At 38.8% G+C, this 20,810-nt stretch overlaps 1 protein-coding gene across 1 annotated transcript; it reads right to left on the bottom strand.

Moving 5' to 3' along the window:
- Window positions 1–1,182: 1,182 nt before the first annotated feature.
- LOC125138327 (MORC family CW-type zinc finger protein 3-like) lies at window positions 1,183–19,379 on the bottom strand. The gene is made up of 19 exons (XM_027141876.2): window positions 19,223–19,379; window positions 17,368–17,440; window positions 15,649–15,781; window positions 15,230–15,453; window positions 14,817–14,973; window positions 14,338–14,482; window positions 14,095–14,223; window positions 13,840–13,959; window positions 13,242–13,339; window positions 12,050–12,151; window positions 11,494–11,622; window positions 10,771–10,842; window positions 10,634–10,676; window positions 10,148–10,258; window positions 8,596–8,656; window positions 8,454–8,481; window positions 7,740–8,373; window positions 1,879–2,093; window positions 1,183–1,706 (listed from the first exon to the last, which is right to left on the bottom strand). The coding sequence occupies exons 1-19, from the start codon at window positions 19,259–19,261 to the stop codon at window positions 1,649–1,651; spliced, it is 2,571 nt and encodes an 856-aa protein (XP_026997677.2). The 5' UTR covers window positions 19,262–19,379; the 3' UTR covers window positions 1,183–1,648.
- Window positions 19,380–20,810: the final 1,431 nt, after the last annotated feature.

Genomic DNA, 20,810 nt, shown 5'->3' with positions numbered 1-20,810 from the left:
TTCTACTGTACATAAAATGTTGCTACAGAAACGTAAATCTTTATTTAAAATTAGTTCTACATAAAATGTTGCTATAGAAACGTAAATCTTTATTTAAAATGAGTTCTACATAAATTGTTGCTATAAAACTTAAATCTTTATTTAAAATGAGTTCTACATAAAATGTTGCTATATAAACGTAAATCTTTATTTAAAATAAGTTCTACATAAAATGTTGCTATATAAACATAAATCTTTATTTAAAATAAGTTCTACATAAAATGTTGCTATATAAACGTAAATCTTTATTTAAAATGAGTTCTACATAAAATGTTGTTTATATATATATATATATATATATATATATATATATATATATATATATATATATATACGCTCCTCGTCAAGTGTCTGCCCTGCCTTCCTCTGCTCCTACCTGTCTACACACCTGTTTCCTATTGTGATTACCCTGTGTATTTAACTGTGCCGCGTTGCCTTGTGCAGCGCGGAATCTACTGTTGTCTTGTCCTGTCTTCAGTCCGTGTCCTGTTTAGTGTTTTTGTTATTAAACCTCGTTTGTTTTGCTATCCTGCGTTTGGGTCCGTATATATATTCTGTGTAAGTTTATGAACAAAATGATCGGAACACAATTGTCTGTTATTCAAGGTGAAATCTTGCCTAGGGCAGCAAATTGGCCAGGGCCGGCCCTGATCAGAATACCCGCAAGGCAGTTCCCCTCATTGTGCTGAGTGTTTTGATATATCAAATGCCCATGTTGTGCACATCTTTTATTTTCATGTGGCATAATGTGACATTATCAGAATACACGTGAGGAAGTTCCCCTCATTGTTCTGAGTGTTTTGATATGTCACATGTCCATGTTGTAAAAAGTTTTTTGATTTTGCATATTTTGTGGGCGGGGCTACAGCACAACCAAAAGGCCAGTCGGTACACCAATTAAAAACTTTGTTCAGAATATCACCAAAAAGGAGTTGGCCGAGTTTGGTGTAGATAGTTCGAAAGCTTGCCAAGTTATAAACCTCCAAAATTATTCTGGGAGTCTATGGGGAAAAGCTCACTTTGAGACCCGGTACCGGAAGTACCGGTACTCAGATCACTTAGAAAAGTAATAGCAACAAACTTCAGACCAGGGTCTACAACATATCCCAATTTCATGGTTCATGTGGCTCGAAAGCCCTAGGAGGAGTTTCTCTTGATATATTTTTGTCTAAGTTTAAATAGGAAAACAGAATGTTGGCTTCTACAAAGCCAACATAATTAACCTTTTTTTTTAATTCCTAATTTTGAATCTTTAAGAAAACATTTATAACAAGATCACTTGTTTTGCTTGATTGTATGGACAGAGGAATTAATTATATAAACACAATTAAATGTTATTAATGGTAAACTTGGGTCCAAATCAATTTCTAACAGTCCTCTGGCTGCACAATATGCAATAGCTTCCTATCCACTTAATCAAGGCAAGTAATAAAAATCTTCATGTTTTGTCAAAAACAACAGTGTATGCAGTTATTTATGCATTAAAACAACCAAATGATTAATGTGACTTAAAAGATTTTGCTCTTCTGGTCACCATCTTTTCTATGTAGAGGCTGTCTCTGCAGGGGAGATCTCATTTACAACCTGAACGAGAATCTCATCAATGGCATCAATGGTAATTCACCTGCTGACGGTCCAGATCAGGGGTGAGTTCTCTTAATTTGAGCCTAAAAGAGGAGAACCTCTATTTGAGTTATTTGTGTTAAGTCAAGGCTATGGGTTCTGTCTGAAAAGCCACATAATTACAGTTACCATTTTGAACTGCACAAATTGTATATTCATACAGCTATATAATACAGATATTATTTGTAATGTACTGCTATAGAGTAGAACTCTTACTTCTGCTGTATACCAAGATCTGTCCCTCTTTCTGAGTTGGAGGCTTCTGCTGATGTTGCTGTAATTTCTTCATCGAAGGAAGTAGGGAAATCTGGCTGGACAACTTGATCTTCTGTACGTACCTTGACCTTTTCACTTTCTCTCTTCATCTCCTCTAAATCTTTCTTCAGGCTCTCACAGGAGGTCGACAAAGAGCAGTTCAAATTTTCTAGACTCTTTTGTACAAAGACAGAAGAAAAAAACTGTAGTTAGAGGACATGACATGTTCATTTTTATTATTGCCACTGTTAATTATTTATTTGGAAATATTTACTTTAATTTGGTTAACAATTTGCTGAGGCTAGTGCTTTCATGCATGAATTATTAAAGACTTTTTTCTCTGTGTTTTTACTGTTCTTTAGGCATGAGAAAATTATTTGTTTCGCTTTTACATACATTTTTCAACATGTCATTGAAATGTCCACTTCAGTAGACTGCATGCATTAATTGTGTTCAAATACAAGTATTGCTTGAAAAAATTGCTAAAAATTGTTTAAAGAACCACAAAAAGCTGCATGCGAATGTACTTGGTTCTTCATGTGCAAGAAGCATCCTTTGCCATTTTTTGCATTTAGTGATTTGGGGCCAGTGGCTTCCAGGGCCAACCTGAATTCAGTGCCATAGTTTATAATCTATCAACTGATTGAAATTCTTCAGGATCTATCAAGATAAGTTTTATCAAGAGTATCTAACTGATTTTAAATAACTTGTTATTGTTTCCTGGGCCATGAGAATAATTATCAGGCATGGCATTTGCTCTCAAATCAAGACAAAGGCATTCATCTGATGACAAGCACATTCGTGATCTTGGGTACCTGAGATATGACAATCATATCTATTCCAAGAGATGTCTTGAGTTTTTCATTTGTTAGGTCAGATGTTTTGGTGTACATACAGACTGGTGTTTACTGTAATATATAACAGGTGACTTGAAAATGTGTAAGTCTATTTGATCCACTCCCTCAACATTCAGAGTACACCCTCCTAACAAAGGGGGCATGTTGTGAAAAATCTTAGTAAAAAAAATTAAGGTATTATTCCTTACAATACTATAACCAAAGTAAAGTATTAAGCCTTGCAAAATATTACAAGTGGTGTCATATGACATATGTAGGCGATGTTGTAGGCCAGATGTAAACAAGAAAAGATGTTTATTGTAATCATAAACTTAGTAAAAGTAACCAGACTCAGTGCTGTCAGGCCTAGTCAGTCTGAGCTCTCTGATCAACAATGTGTGAGGAAATGAAAATCAAGAGTTCAGCTGACACAGGCCTCATGAAGGGAGTAGGGCGAGACAGCTGAATCAGGCGACCAGCTGGACAGACCTGCTGAATCTAAGATTGAGGGTCTAAGGGGAACCTGACATTTAGTGGAAATAGAGAAACTATGGCTTAAAATATGCATGTGCGTGCAAGCCCAGTCTGGACAGGGACAGACTGAGATCATAACAATGTTCAGCTCATAGGTTTCGTAAGCTTAAGGAGTCAACATAGAACTCCACTTATATGCAAAGCAACATTATAACAGCAAAGGCTTAGCAAAAACAGCAATACAACATAACCAATATAATCAAGAACTTTTATCATAATTCAAACTCATAAAGCTAACATATAATCAATCAATTATATAATCAGTAGAAATCATATAGATAGACTAATAGACTTACACATTTTCAAAAACCCTTTATGAAGAAAATTATAACAAGGTCCGTGACGTCGCCCGGTATGGCGCAACCGGGGCCCCACCCTGGAGCCAGGCCCGGGGTTGGGGCTCGCATGCGAGCGCCTGGTGGCCGGGTCTTACCCCACGGGGCCCGGCCGGGCTCAGCCCGAAGGAGCGACGTGGGGCCGATCTCCTGTGGGCCCACCACCTGCAGGAGAAACCGTAAGGGGCTGGTGCAATGTGGATTGGGTGGCAGTCGAAGGCGGGAGCCTCGGCGACCCAATCTCCGGATACGGAATCTGACTCTAGGGACATGGAATGTCACCTCGCTGGGGGGGAAGGAGCCTGAGCTGGTGCGGGAGGTTGAGAGATACCGACTAGAGATAGTTGGGCTCGCCTCCACGCACAGCTTGGGCTCTGGAACCCAACTCCTCGAGAGAGGCTGGACTCTCTACTACTCTGGAGTTGCCCGCGGTGAGAGGCGGCGGGCTGGTATGGGCTTGCTCATAGCCCCCCAGCTCAGCAGCCATGTGTTGGAGTTCACCCCGGTGAACGAGAGGGTCGTTTCCCTGCGCCTTCGGGTCGGGGAGAGGTCTCTCACTGTTATTTGTGCTTATGGGCCAAATGGCAGTGTAGAGTACCCGACCTTCTTGGCGTCTCTGGGAGGGGTGCTAGAAAGTGCCTCGACTGGGGACTCCGTCGTTCTACTGGGGGACTTCAACGCTCACGTGGGCAGCGACAGTGACACCTGGAGGGGCGTGATTGGGAGGAACGGCCCCCCCGAACTGAACCCGAGTGGTGTTTTGTTATTGGACTTCTGTGCTAGTCACAGTTTGTCCATAACAAACACCATGTTCAAGCATAAGGGTGTCCATCAGTACACATGGCACCAGGACACCCTAGGTCGGAAGTCGATGATCGACTTTGTGGTTGTTTCATCTGACCTCCGGCCGTATGTCTTGGACACTCGGGTAAAGAGAGGGGCGGAGCTGTCAACTGATCACCACCTGGTGGTGAGTTGGATCCGATGGCAGGGGAGGAAGTTGGACAGACTTGGCAGACCCAAACGTATTGTGAGGGTCCGTTGGGAACGTTTGGCAGAGTCTCCTGTCAGAGAGATCTTCAACTCTCACCTCCGGCAGAGCTTCAACCAGATCCCGAGGGAGGTTGGAGACATTGAGTCCGAGTGGACCATGTTCTCCACCTCCATTGTTGATGCAGCCGCACGGAGCTGTGGCCGTAAGGTCTCCGGTGCCTGTCGTGGCGGCAATCCTCGAACCCGGTGGTGGACCCCGGAAGTAAGGGATGCCGTCAAGCTGAAGAAGGAGTCCTATCGAGCCTGGTTGGCTCGGGGGACTCCGGAGGCAGCTGATAGTTACCGGAGGGCCAAGCGAGCTTCAGCCCGGGTGGTTGCAGAGGCAAAAACTCGGGTCTGGGAGGAGTTCGGTGAGGCCATGGAGAAGGACTATCGGTTGGCCTCGAAGAAATTCTGGCAAACCGTCCGGCGTCTCAGGAGGGGGAAGCAGTGCCCTGCTCACACTGTTTACAGTGGGAGTGGGAATCTGCTGACTTCGACTGGTGACATCCTGAGACGGTGGAAGGAGTACTTCGAGGATCTCCTCAACCCCACCAACATGTCTTCCATTGAGGAAGCAGAGGCGGAGGGCTCGGTAGTGGACTCGTCGATCCCCCAAGCTGAGGTCACTGAGGTAGTTGAGAAGCTCCTCAGTGGCAAGGCACCGGGGGTGGATGAGATCCGCCCTGAGTACCTTAAGTCTCTGGATGTTGTGGGGCTGTCTTGGCTGACACGCCTCTGCAACATCGCGTGGCGGTTGGGGACAGTGCCTCTGGACTGGCAGACTGGGGTGGTGGTCCCTCTGTTTAAGAAGGGGGACCGGAGGGTGTGTTCCAAAAGTCTATGCCAGGGTACTGGAGAGGAGAATTCGGCCGATAGTCGAACCTTGGATTCAGGAGGAACAATGCGGGTTTCGTCCTGGTCGTGGAACACTGGACCATCTCCATACCCTCACCAGGTTGTTGGAGGGTTCATGGGAGTTTGCCCAACCAGTCCACATGTGTTTTGTAGATCTGGAGAAGGCATTTGACTGTGTCCCTCGTGATGGCCTGTTGGGGGTGCTCTGGGAGTATGGGGTCCGGGGCCCTCTGTTAAGGGCTGTCCGGTCCCTATATGACCGGAGCAGGAGTTTGGTTCGCATTGCCGGGTGTAAGTCAGACTTGTTCCCGGTGCATGTTGGACTCCGGCAGGGCTGCCCTTTGTCACCGGTCCTGTTCATTATTTATATGGACAGGATTTCTAGGCGCAGTCGGGGGCCGGAGGGAGTCAGGTTTGGGGACCACAGGATTTCGTCTCTGCTTTTTGCAGATGATGTTGTCCCGTTGGCTTCTTCAAATCAGGACCTTCAGCATGCACTGGGACGGTTTGCAGCCGAGTGTTAAGCGGCGGGGATGAGAATCAGCACCTCCAAGTCCGAGGCCATGGTTCTCAGCCGGAAAAGGGTGGCTTGCCCTCTTCAGGTTGGTGGAGAGTTCCTGCCCCAAGTGGAGGAGTTTAAGTATCTTGGGGTCCTGTTCACGAGTGAGGGAAGGATGGAGCGGGAGATTGACAGGCGGATCGGTGCATCTTCCACAGTGATGCGGTCGATATACCGATCTGTTGTGGTGAAGACCAGTCGATCTACGTTCCTACGATCTATTTACCAGTCGATCTACGTTCCTACCCTCACCTATGGCCATGAGCTTTGGGTCATGACCGAAAGGACAAGATCCCGGATACAGGCGGCCGAAATGAGTTTCCTCCGCAGAGTGGCTGGGCGCACCCTTAGAGATAGGGTGAGGAGCTCAGTCACTCGGGAGGAGCTCAGAGTAGAGCCGCTGCTCCTCCACATTGAGAGGGGTCAGCTGAGGTGGCTCGGGCATCTGTTTCGGATGCCTCCTGGACGCCTCCCTGGGGAGGTGTTCCGGGCATGTCCAACCGGGAGGAGGCCCCGGGGAAGACCTAGGACACGCTGGAGGGACTATGTCTCTCGGCTGGCCTGGGAACGCCTCGGTATTCCCCCGGAAGAGCTGGAGGAAGTGTCTGGGGAGAGGGAAGTCTGGGCATCCCTGCTTAGACTGCTGCCCCCGCGACCCGGCCCCGGATAAGCGGTAGAAAATGGATGGATGGATGGATGGATAGAAATCATATACAATAGCAAGAAATGAAATGAGGAAACTTGCTCATTGTAGCTGTAAAAGAGGATTAATACACAAGACATCTGTGTTACGGAAGATTGAGTTGCAAAATAACTCAAGAATAAGAAGAGACAAGAAGATCTCTGGAGCACATTTTTAACAACATTACTTAACAGTGAAGCATATTTTTTTTTAATAGCAATGCAGAAGTAAGGCAGGAAAAACAACAGGGCAGACTTGTTTTTCTGATAAATTAAAAGGGCAAAAGGGCAGACTTGTTTTTCTGGGAAATAAGGGGAGGTCTTACTGAGTATTTTGCAAAATAAGGGGAATTTAGAAAGGAGGGATTACCTGAATGTATAATAGGCACAGAGGTGCCAGGGTATATATTGAGGAGATTTCCTTTGGAGGGGGCTCTTGCTTGCTTGCTTTTTTTGTGCTCGTACTTTTTTTGGGTGGCAAGGGGATGCTCGCTTGGGTTTTTTCATTTGATTACTTTTGACTTAGAAATTTTTCCTTGAGCTCAATGGAATTGTTGGCTGATTGGCGGCAATAAAGAAGTTTGCTCATTCTCATCCAGGTTTGGAAAGTCTTCTTATTGTTTAATTCGTATCAATTATAGTGTAACAGTAAAATTTAGTTTACATAAATTGTTTAATAGTTAATTTAAATAGTATTCAATATTCAATATTCAATTCAATATACAATATAAAGTCTAAAAGTGTGGTTCACCCTGCGATGTGACCACTCGGAGGCGGGCTCTGAGTTCCGACAGGCAGGCTTGCCTTAAATCATATGTTTTTAGTTTTCTGCTATTGAGCATCCTTTTTAAGTCAATTAAGAAGCTTTTATTGTCACAGCTGACAATAAAACAGCTAACGCAGTTCATACTGAAACGAAGCAATGTTCCTCTATGACCCTGGTCTCTGTCAATCATTATTCTGATCACCACAATAGGCTTCACCCACCTTAACCTGTAGCTCTTCTCGCTCCTTGTTTCTGTGATCAATTTCCCTTAACAGAATGTCCATTTGACAAGCCAGATCATCATCACACTCTAACATAGATTGCTGGCCTTTTCTCTCCCTCTCTTTTTTTCCCATCTTCAGCCGACTAAGCTCTTCTTGGAGCAGCTTTATATCTTCTTTTCCCTGCAAGTAGAGCATTTTGTAGTCTTGTGCCTCCTCTGGGCTGGTCTGTGTGTAATTGTGGCTTTGTTTCTTCTTCACAATGCTTTGGTTGAGCTCCAGAATCTTGCTCCTCAGCTTATCCACTTGTGAGTTGGAGACAAGCAACTGAGCGCGGCTCTCATCTCTCTCCTTTTTCACTTCCTCCAGGAGTTCCAGCAGGTTATCCTGTTGCTTCTTGTCCTCCAACACATCAAGAACTGTGTTTTCCAGTTTTGTTGAAGTCTGACCTTCTTGCCTTATATCATCATGATCACAAACATCAACAGAATTGTCTAGGATTTTTGGGGAACAGAACTCAGGTGAGGCTGTGGATGTTGATGGCCTGTTTGGTGAGTTTCTTCCAAAACTGTCTCCTTTTCTGGCTCTCTTCCTTTCTCCATTCTCTGGGCTTGGGCCCATGGGTCTCTTCTTCCTGAAATTAAGCATAAATGCCATGTAATTGTGAAGGAGCAGGAGACAGGGTATGTGATGGAGAGATGTCTTGAGAGATACCTTGTTGAAATAGGTGAGGGAGCGGGATCTTGATGAGACCAGAAACATGTACAGTTAATGATAGATTCACACTGATAATACTTGAATCCAATAAATAAAGAGACATACTGTATATACACACACATGAAAAATTGGTCCTCACCTGCATGTCTCTGGGGATGGGAGTTAGGTGTCGGGGAGTCAGGTGTTGCTTGGACAGGGCTCTGTTGAGACAGTGAGTGTGGCATAAAAGCGGTTCCTACACTGTGGGGTAGGTTCTAGGATAGGGCTGGGCGATAAAACGATAACGATATGTATCGCGATAGACACGTAATCGATATCCATAAAAAATGTGTTTGATAAAATGTTCAATATTTTTTATTCTTCGTCGGAAGAAAACAGGTTGCGAAGCACGTTTGGGTGCATTACCAAAAGCACTCATTCTCTGGTAACCTAGCAATGTATTGAGTGAGACGCTAACAGCCAATCATGTAACAGTATCAAGTTTGGTTGCGCCATGTCGTTGTCTCGTGCTGGTCTGCTGGATTCCTCTTCAGTATCCGGTGACTGATAAGCAAAATGAGTGCCGATGAGTTACTTTTTCATTTTTCTGCAGGTTTTATATTTCAAACAATGTTACTGTACTGTATCAGGTTTGTTTTTTATATTACAGATGTATCTCAGTCTACCTTAGTTTTATTTATGTTTACAAAACACTGCACATATTTTAAAACACTTTATTCACCAGAAGGTGAACAGCTACTGAACTTCCTAGCACTAAACTTGCACTAAATTCTTAAGTTTCTCTATGTTTATGATTAACACTTTGCACTATTTTATTACACTTTATTAAGCATTTCTTACATTTTCTTTCATTTTACACCTTAAATGTTAAGAGATAATTGTTAAGTGTTCATTGTGACTTTAGACTTATGTTTACATTTTAATTATTTGAGTTTTCCTGGTTGTTGACATTTCTGTCTTAATAACTGAGGGGATTATGATCAGAGGAAGTTTAAAATAAAAATGTTTAAATGTAATATATTTTTCTCCTGGTCCTTATTTTAAATGGGTCATAAAAAATATCAATAATTATCTATATCGACCGATATGAAACACTGATATCGTGATACAGTTTTCAGTCATATCGCTCAGCCTTATTCTAGGATATTTGCATATAGTTGCATTAGCCTGTGTTTTGTGATTTTTGCCTGTTAATCCATCAGTACTTTTACTTTTCATCATAAGCAGTCCTCAGCATAGCCTAGAACAAACTAAATTTATTAGACAAACTTACTGCCTAGGCAATGCAATGTGTTTGTTCAGTTTTTCTTCTGACAATGATGTGCACATTCAACTTATGTCCTAGGAATTAAGGCCACTTGATCACTATGAACCCTTTATATTGACAAATATGACAAACACACAGACTACAGCCTACACAGTGTATCTGATTTGTGTGATGTTTAACTGAACTTATTTCTAGCAAGTGAGTGAAGCTTCTGTAATTTTGGACAATGCTAGATTTTTAAAATTGTAAAATGTAAAATTCATTTTTATCCTCTCATTTAAAGTAAAAAGAGCTCTTATTGCAATGTGTGTGCAATTATCATGAACTGCAATACAAGGTTTCTGAAATGGTGTATAATACAATATAATACAAGTCTTGGAAATGCTGCATTAATTAAAAAAAATTCTAAAATAAAAGTTCTCACGCCACGTTTGTGCTGGCACATAAGGTCCTTTTGTGTCTTTGAGACATCAGCTGTATCTTTGGTCAAAGCTAACATCAACTTCTCATTTGCCTCTTTCTGCTCCAGCTCTATCTGTAACAGACATCACACTACTCAGTTTATGGTGCATTTAACACAGACAATATAATAAAAAAGTAATCAAACTGATTCTCAAAACCAGAGTGGTGAAGTAATGGTGACGCTTTCAGTTCTGCTTAATGGTAGCAGTTATCTGCTATATTCTGATAAACATCCTTGTGGATCTGAAGATTATACTGAGAACAATGGGGGTGAGGTAAGAATACACAATGGATGGGTTCTCAGTCCATTTGTGTATGATACCATGCACACATGCATTCACACAGAGCTCCTATTTCATTGTACCAACTCTTCCATTTTAGCAATCCCAAAATGTGAAGTGCACTGAGCACAAAGACACTTAACAAATCAAGTTAAAACATAACCCACTTGCTGTCTTTTGTGTTCCATCTGCAACTTCAGATTTTTCTCACTGTTTTGATACACATATGCAAGATTTTATATATATTACATTATATGAGCATTATATATTTATTGTAAACAACAGGATGTACAGTATTACTTACTCCTGTTTGTAAGTTTTCTGGTATCTGGGTTCATCATCCTCATCCTCTGGCTCCTCTTCAGCTGTACAAATCCTGAGGGAATCACAATTCATTTTGAACAAATTATTGCAGTGCACACTATCCTTGTGACTTAATCACAGTTTTTAATATATTATGTATTTCAGATTTATTCCCCTCTTTGTGTTGTAATAACCCCCACACTGAAATAGATTTCCACTATATTTTGGAGAATGGCTATGATTCTCATTCAGCCCAAAAAAGCATTAGTAAGTTTAGGCCTGACTTGCAGTCAGCTTTCAAATTCATCCAAAACAGTTCTGTGGAAGGCCAACCATGTCTTCATGGATTTATGCCTTATGAACAGGGGCATTGTCATGCTGGAACAGGTTTGGGCTAGACTCCTTAGTTCCAGTCAAGGGAAACCTTAATGTTACAGCATACAAAGACATTCAAGACATTCTAGACAATTCAGTGCTTCTTCGTGGGAAAGTTTGGGGAAGAATCGCATACTGTATGACTGTGATTTTAAGGTGTCCAAATAGTTTTGGTCATGTATTGTCAACCATGATCAAAATGTACAGTATTATAATCTTTTTTCCCTTCTACATTATATAATATTATGCACACACAGACACACAAACATAAAAAGACAGAAACACTCACATGGAAACAGGGAAACACACAAAAATAGACATACACAGACTTATGCAGACACATACACACCTGAACTGGGGATCAGGGTTCAAGTTGCAGAACCACTGATCTGGAAGCTTAGACAAATCAATGCCATCAGGAAGTTTTCGCCAATTCATACAATGGTCACACTGCACCCAGTTTTGATCTGGATTCTCCCTGCAAGTCCACACATACACACAGATTTTTATGCAGCAACTCATGTTCTCATAAACCTCAACCATCCTTTTATCAGTCTTCCACTGATCTATTTCAGAAGACCTGTGCCCAAATAGACCTATCAGCACAGTGCTTGCATAACATTGGGTAAATCAGGTAAGATTACAGTTTATGTGCACTAGATTACTACATGTCTTTTTCATGTTCACCAAGAACACTGAATGTGAAGGGGAAAAGCACCCAGAATAGGAACATACAGACATTGCAACTACTGGCACACTGTGTGTGTGTGGTGTGTGTGTGTGTGTGTGTGTGTGTGTGTGTGTGTGTGTGTGTGTGTGTGTGTGTGTGTGTGTGTGTGTGTGTGTGTGTGTGTGTGTGTGTGTGTGTGTGTGTGTGTGTGTGTGTGTGTGTTTTAATTACTCACACATCTTCTTCAACAGGTACACTACAATTGGATTTCTGACGTCTGTAGCGGACTTCCTTCCAATATTCCTCAAGCTTAATACTTACATTTTGTATAGTTTTTCTGCAGAGAATAAAAAACATTAATTACACCAGATTCACTCCCATACACAAAACACCTATAAATCACATTAATAAGCTAGGAATTTGTGCCAAAACTACAGTTTCACAAACTGCATCCAAGACTCTGTATGTGTGTAACTGGAGACTCCACCAATGAATGCTATAATACAGTACTATAGTTGTACACTTGAAGGCAGAACAGAAACCAGTGTAAACGGCTGGTTTGTAACAGCAGGACCTGAACATAATCCCCAAACCGGCAGAGTGAACTACTATTTAGAGTTAACAACTATTTGTAATTAATGCAACCTGCTCCAACTTAGTGAATTTGAGCTAGGCCATGGGATTGAGAGATGTTGAGGTATTGACCAATAGAATAAGAGAACAATCCATAAATCATCACAAGTACAGTATAAGAAGTAGAGCATCTGAAAAATTGCATTGTGTGCAGGGCAGGTGTTACATCCTGTCAAGCCCAAACTCAGTCTGGGTGCTCTGATACTTCACCTCGCCAATATAGATAAGATAAGATAAGATAAGATATACATTTATTCGTCCCACAATGGGGAAATCTCTCTGTTACAACAGCTATATATATATATATATATATATATATATATATATATATATATATATATATATACATATATATATGTATATATATATATACATATATATATATATATATATATATATATATATATATATATATATATATATATATATATATATATATATATATATATATGAAGAATAAAGACATAATATAATATACATAATATACAAAAAACAAAAATGTATAAAAAGAGTAGTGGTCACACTGAAGACATATTGCACATTTTTCAAAATTGCACATGTTTAAAATACTTTGTTATTGTTTATTATTGCATAGTAAATCCTGTCTAGACAAAAATGTCAATTTACCTCACGATTACTTGTATACTATTACAAAATGTGATTCTATTCAATACTTAGTCTTTTCTCAGTGGACAATGTTATAAGTACTGTTGCTTTTTAATTATTATGGCCTCTTTTGTGACTTTGATTGTGGACCACAAAAACTACACACCTGAAACAATAACTATACACACCTGTATTCTTCTGTCATCTCAAAGTCCTGCTTGTTGTGCATTGGCGTAAGGTAGTCACACTCTATCACCCCAATAACTCGCACTCCTGTTTTGTTGGCCTGGTCACAGAACACAATAAACATTGTAAACCTTATGTGGATTATGTGGTATTATTAGTCTAGTGAAAAATTATCAATATTTTTATTGATAAAGACTTTTGTAAATATGAATGTAAATGTGCCTATATATAAAGGATAAAATAACCTAGATATATCCTTTCTTAGAACCTAAGTCATCAAATATCTCTAGAATGTGGTGCATAATGGGTAAAAACATGGTTTACCGCTGACTGCTAGGGTCCCTATTTGGATCCTGTCTACTCCCATGTCATTGGTGGTAGGTGGATTTGCTAGCGTCTTGCTGTTGATAAGTGTGTGCATGGTGGCTATTCATACAGTACAACCATTAAAATGTACCATCATTCAATATAGTTAGCTTTCTTTTTTCTTCCCAACTTAAGAAAGTACTCCAGATATCTTCAGATGTTAATCTGGCACAATTCAAATATAGAGTGCTGCTGAAAGTTCCTGTTAGGAACCAAAAGCTCTATTATCCTCACCTTACGCTGGCAGGCAGCAGGTTCATAGGCTTTGATGAGGCGGTTTTTGTGGTACATCATCAATCCATAATGTTCTTTACTTTTAGTGTTGTAGCCAAAGGTGATTTTAATTCCCTTTTTCTGAGACAAAGACTTAAGAATCATGCCGTAAAAATATTAAATCTGTTTCATTATACAGTAATAATATCTTAGTCATTCAAGAGATATCATATAACACACACTATATATTATACCAAATATTTGGCAAAAGGATACGAGAAATGTGGGTTTGTACGTGTCCTTAATGCTATATGCTAGGCTTCTGGAGATGAGCTGAGTTTTTACCTTCTGCCCACGTATAATAATCTGCATTCTAGGCTTTAGGTACAAGATACTGCTGTATGCCTGAATTAAAAGAAAAATAAACACAAATGTGACTATGCGGTCAGCACTGATATTTCAGTGAGCTGGCAAACGAGGAAAATGAATGATTTTAATATTCAGTGGTTTAAATCTCACCCGCAGTGAATATTCACTCTCAGGTGGTGATATTTGGCTCTCTGGCCCGTTGTTTGGCTCTTTGCTGACTTCATCAACATCAACAGGGAGCCGAATATCATAACGATCCTTCAAGAAGTCAAATTCCAATTCACTTGAGGACATTCTAAGGCACAACAAAGGTAATTATCAGAAAATCCAGTAAAGAGCACCTGACATTTACAGAGCACCTGACAACCAATTACAAACATATAATAAACATATCTGAACTATAAATGGAATGATGATATAAAAAAATAATGGTGTGATAAATGTATAATTTAACCCAGAATCTTCTTACTGCTCATTACTCTTTATCAATCAGTGTGGTCTACAATGTATTCAACATTACTTTTGTAAACTAAACATGACAAAGATCTAAACTACAGTGCTTCTGTACTTTCTATTCAATTTTCTGTGTTTTATCCCCTATTTCTTTCTCTCTCTTTCATCATGGTTACTTGCGAAGGTTCCAGATGATGATGCGAGTTCCAGTGGAGTTGGTGCCGCATGGGCCATTAATGGCACTGAACTCAGTTAGCAGTTCTTCCTTAGTGCTAAACAAAGAATGGGTGAGAATATCATGGAGACACTCTTCATACTTCCGTGGACCACCGAGTGAGCAAAAAGGTTAAGGACCAAACTATACAGAAGAACATTTAAACTCTCAGAAAGCATTTAAATATTCATAAGTGATACCATGATATTAGTGCATGATGTGAAAACCTTGTTATATGCAGTTACTGTTTTCTATTCATTACTTCATTCTTCTGTAGTAGTAAACATTTCTGCTTTATGAAATTTTTGTTCAATGCACATATCCACTCACATCACCAATCAAAAGTTCTCTTTAATCTCTCTATAAATAGGATATCAGTCTCTCCAGCTTTTGTGAATGCGACAATAGGCACTATGACATTCTGTGCTCCTGTCCTCTCGAGGTAAGTCTGTGATAGAAGACCCACACACATGGTGTTGTCTTTCTTCGAGAACACGATGGCATCCTTTCCCAAGCGCATGGAGCCGGACTTAAACCCGTTACCATAAAGACCAACTGGAACATGGCCTTTTACCACTTGTTTATCACTGAAGCCAAAACTGAGTGAGAGAAAGAGAGAGAGAAAGAGAGAATATGAATGATTGATATGTATACCTGTAATTAAAAAAACAGCAGTTAAAGGAAAAACTTTATACATATGAACAAACTGCATCTTCAGATAAAGTTTATTACTTATGTAGATTATCTAAAAGACCTCTAAAGGATAATGTAGGCTTTAAAAAAGACTCTCCTACCTGAGCATTTTGTGCATCTTGTCATAATCCATGCCTTTTCCATTATCCATGAAGCTGAGGCAATCCTGGTCTTTGATTGCTGTTTTATCTATCCAGATATGCTTTGCACTGACATCAGGGTCATAAGCATTGTCTGTCAATATAGAAGAAATACAGAATAAATCAAGTACTATCACTGATACTTGACTGTTCACCACTTCTCAAGAGTAGATTCCTAGTTAGCTGTAAAAAGCATTTGAAAAATGCAAACAAATCCCAAAACAAACAAATCCTGGTCCCTCTGGAGTCTGACTGGATCGACTCAGTTGTTGCTTCTAATTTCCATAAGAACTTTTATTCACCATGCTGCAAATTAGTTTCTTGACACACAGCATCTCAGAATCCATTGCATATTTTTATGACTACTATTACTGTTAAATGAAAATAAATGGGTGCAAAATATTGGATAGTGAATATACTGTATGTTCAGTGTATAGGTAATGCTGCAAACGTGTTCAGAATTACAGATACACAGAAATACCAGAATAGAATTCCAATTAAGTCCTGATATTGATGGGCATTTAGAGGAGAAAAAAAAATACACAGCATTATTTTTCTGTAATGGATGAATTGAATGTGTAAAGCCATCAATAAAGCTAAAGCAGGAAGTAATGAATCGAAGGGGGGAAGGCAATTTACAAAATCCAAAAACATTTGCTTAAAAAGTTTATAAGTTAGATTGTTTGCTTTTATGTTAATATTACAATTGGTCATCTTTAACATAAATATTTTTAACTCTCAGTTGAGCCCCGTAGAGTATATTAAATTTCAATTCAACATGAATTGATGGGCATTTAGAATAGAAAAAATGCACAGTATTATTTTACTGTTAAATGAGAGTTTTGATGTCAATCATGCCCTCTCATGTAGTTTGCTCTCGTGCCTTTTTTGTTCTTCTGATGTTAACACTTGTTTTTTACTATATTTTCATGTCTCTGAAAGCACTCCAAGGACAAATACCAATGTAATTAAATCAACACCAATGTCAACCATCCGGGGAAACAAATCAACTCAAGACCACAACCCTGGCAGCTGCTTAATGTTTGGCTGCCCACATATCTTGAGAAAAACAACATATCTGCAGAGAGAGATAGTATTTTACATTTCAACAGAAAAATAAAAATGTCATCAAATGGGAGTCAATGCCTTTTCTAGAAAATAATATAATAGCATAGTATTTGTACATTTACTACTTTTAAAGGTTATACAACAACACTGAAAGGCTACATATTAAAATAAAAATCAAACAAAATATTTATAGTTAAATTATAGGCTAATAATAATAACAGAATACTGGAAAAAATGTAAATGTAAATATGAATAAGGAAAGAGAAACCAAGTATTTACATTAGGAATGTTTGGTGGAAATGCATGCATGATATAGAGAGGTAAAATGTAGATCTATTTATTATCATAAAAATATTGTTTAAAATTCTCATTTAAGCCCTGTACTGTATCTGAAATTTTAATTGATTAAATGTCTTTTGATTAGAAGATTATATTAATGCATCAGGATAAAAAGGGGAATTGGAGTATTTACAAAAAGGCAGGTCTCTCTTTCAGAAAATACCAAAGTTATATGACTTATTAACATGCAGGCCAATTATAGTTTTGTAAGAGTAAGAAATTCCTCAAACAGACATTTAAAGAGTAATAAAACTTGAATGAATGGTGACTCACCAATCAGCTCTGCTATAGCGCTGAAGGGCCCAGTGTGGCTTGTAGAGTTTGTATGCAAATAACGTGGACTAACCTTTAATCAGGGAAACATAACATGTCAATGAAGAAGCTATAATTACACTCCTAGACTTATAATGTTAAAAATATAACATAATACAGATGAAGAAAACACATGAAGCATGTATCAATGTCTGTAAAGTTAACCCCTTTAAAAAAAAAACGGTTTTAGTTATCACGCTTAATATACTTTGCTTTCCTTTTGGTATTCGAAATACAAAAAAGACTTCAGAAAAAAAAAACCAATTAAAAAAACAGAGATCTGTTTCATTTTCATTTACACTGGAACAATTTTCTGGTCCACCTTAAAACAACAAAGTCTCTTCATCAGAAATGAAACTGTTCTCTAGAGAGTAATGAACAGAAACTTAATAGCAGAAACTGTTAGAGCTTCTGTACATGAAATATAAGGATTTTGGATTTCTTTTATGCTTGTTGAAACAGAAATGCTCCTTAGAGAAAACACCTTGAGAAAATGTGTCTTACATAAAAAAACTTCTAAAAATCTAAAAAATCTATTAAAATTATTAATATTACTGATGTACATCTGCTTCTTACTTATAAAACCTGAAAACTGACTTTATAAACTGTCTTTATTCTTTGTAAAAGTTAGAAGAAAGAATATGCTCTCCAGATTTAGACATTTAGAATTTATAAATCCCACTGTTAGATTGTTAAATTTATAAGTATAAAGATGCAAACCAATAAGAAAATAAAGGTAAAGGCTGAAATGCAAACGTATAAGTTATTTCAACTGGAAATGAAAAATGAGGATACTGCATCATCAACTTTTGTTCTCCGTCATTAAGATATCTCTTGGTGAGGGCATATCCTCATATGGGTTTTGATACCATTGTTACCATTGCTAACACTCAACTGAACTGTTGTTCAATCCATTTAGTTGCATAAAAATGAATATTTCTCCTTTGCAACAAAGATTTGTCTATTTCTAACCAAACATGCCACACAGGTGCTTGTTCGCTTATCTTTTTGAGACTGTACTACTGCAACATGACATGGTCTACCTGTACATGGCATTAAACCACTGAAACTGACCCAGAACACAGACGAATGACTGGTTTTCAACTTTCTTATGTTCTCCCACACCATCTCAAAACTAAACTCCCCAAATGGCTTCATGTGATTTAAAACACATCTAAATGCTGTAAATGTAAACGTAAATACTATATTGTTATAATAACAACAACAACAACAACAACAATAATAATAATACTAATGCTAATAATAATTATAATAATAATAATAATAATAATAATAATAATAATAATAATAATAATAATAATAATAATAATAATAACAATTTGTGAAATAATATTTCTCAGCAGTTCTTTTATTATTTTATATAAGAACTGAACATATACAAATTATGCCTTTGCATTACAGAAAGTATAGCAATATTTCTATTTTGAGCACTCACAGTGTTTATTATACACTAACTATAGCCATCTACAGGTGACACACTGCTACTTCATTTGCATTTTAAGGTGGATTAGAAATATTTCACAAACAAACCAGACAATTTCAGGTGCACAGTGTTATACCAAGAATGTTCATCTGTTGTTCAACAATGTCCTTTAACAACATTATGTCACTGACACCTTTACTTGATGCTTGCCAAATAAGGACAAATAAAGACTGTGTGTATCACCCAAATATGTATACTCAGGGACGTATGAACATGGACTACACATCGCTTTGGTATTGTTTTGCACTTCTCGGCCACAGTATATATGTTTTATAGTTTGCTGCGTAAAGTTATAACATGAAGTTTACTTACTGCGCTTATAGGTATTCCTCCCTCTTTCTGTGCTGCCATGGTTGTAAGGGAATGAAGCAGGTCTGAGTGGGTGGAGCCAGCATCCGTTTCATTTCATGTACGTTCGTTGTGCAAACACCCCCATCACCTGTGAGGCCTGGCACATTTGCATTTGTTCACTCAGAGTAACTCAGATCCAAGGCAGGCCAAACCTGTGTTTGTGACATGGAAACCTTCAGAATTCCAATCTATACAAGCCTATCTAGACATGGAAACCTTCATGGCCTATCTATGCAAGGAGATGCATTGCAGACATACTTGGTCTCCAAATCCGTGGCAATCCAGAACTCGATCCCAAATTTGTCTGACTTGGTTGCGATATACTGTGTGAATGGACAACGAACCTTGGTAGGGAACAGCTGTTCATCTATGGTCATGTGTTTTCCTGGAGTGAAACTCTCAGCACAGTTCTTGTTGAAGCGTGTCCAGATGTCAGAGATAGCAGCAAAGAGATTGTCTCTTAGAAGGTGTTGCATAATTGAAATGAATCTATCTCGGGGCATTGTCTCTTTGAAAGCCAGGAGATTGGATAAGGGTGTCTGCCAAATGCTGTAAATGTAAATGTAAAAAATTGTTTTGAAACCATTTTGACCATTTTTAATGTCAGTAAATAATAAAACCTGTTTTTTTCCGGGTCAAATTGATTTGAATGCTTATAAATCAAAAATTCTACAATGATCACCGTTCTGTGTGATCAACTTACATTTGTGAACATTTTACACTTATGTCTATTTTGCCTAACGATGCCATCTGATCACCCAAAAACGGGCTACACACACACACACACACACACACACACACACACACACACACACACACACACACACACCACACAAAAACATGGCATAATTTATTGTGAATAAAACTTCCTTTACACCTCTTATGCTTTTTATTATATTTAATTTATAAACAATAAAATTCATGAAATTATTAAATATTATTTTGGATAACCACTGGCTGTGTATGCTGACTGAAGCAACTAAATTCATAAATAAGAGAGAGAAAACAAATATGATTTGAATATGAAAAGACAACATGTGTGTGTGTGTGTGGCATCATTTCGGTAGATCATATTTTGCCCTCTGCTAGGCAAAGGCATATCAAAAGTGTGAAATATTTACAAATGTGTAGCTTTTTTTTTCTGGAGGCCTAACGAAATGCAATGCTCAATTTGTGTGTAGGTGTGTGTGTGCGCATGTGTGTGTGTTAGTGCAGTGGTCCCCTTTTTTTCGCCAGGGACCGGTCAATGTTTGATAATTTTACCGTGGCCCGCTGGGGGTGGGGGCTATACAATTAAATTAAAATTAATAATTTTAATTTAATTGTATTTAAACATGCGTTTTAACTCACTACAACACTAAATCAATGAGAACCCTGAGCATGTTTCTTTACAACGAGACGGTTCCACACCCTAAAGACTTCTGGGTTGAAAACAACCCAATTTGTTATTTTAACGCAGCTAGTTGGGTTATCGTGTTTAACCCAGCATGCTGGGTTGTGATTTTAATCCAACTATTAGTTAAAAATGACTACACTGCTGGGTTGAATT

Source organism: Tachysurus fulvidraco, chromosome 6 (genome assembly GCF_022655615.1).
Source record: "Tachysurus fulvidraco isolate hzauxx_2018 chromosome 6, HZAU_PFXX_2.0, whole genome shotgun sequence".
NCBI classification, from domain to species: domain Eukaryota; kingdom Metazoa; phylum Chordata; class Actinopteri; order Siluriformes; family Bagridae; genus Tachysurus; species Tachysurus fulvidraco.
This window is presented reverse-complemented; position numbering and strand designations above follow the sequence as displayed.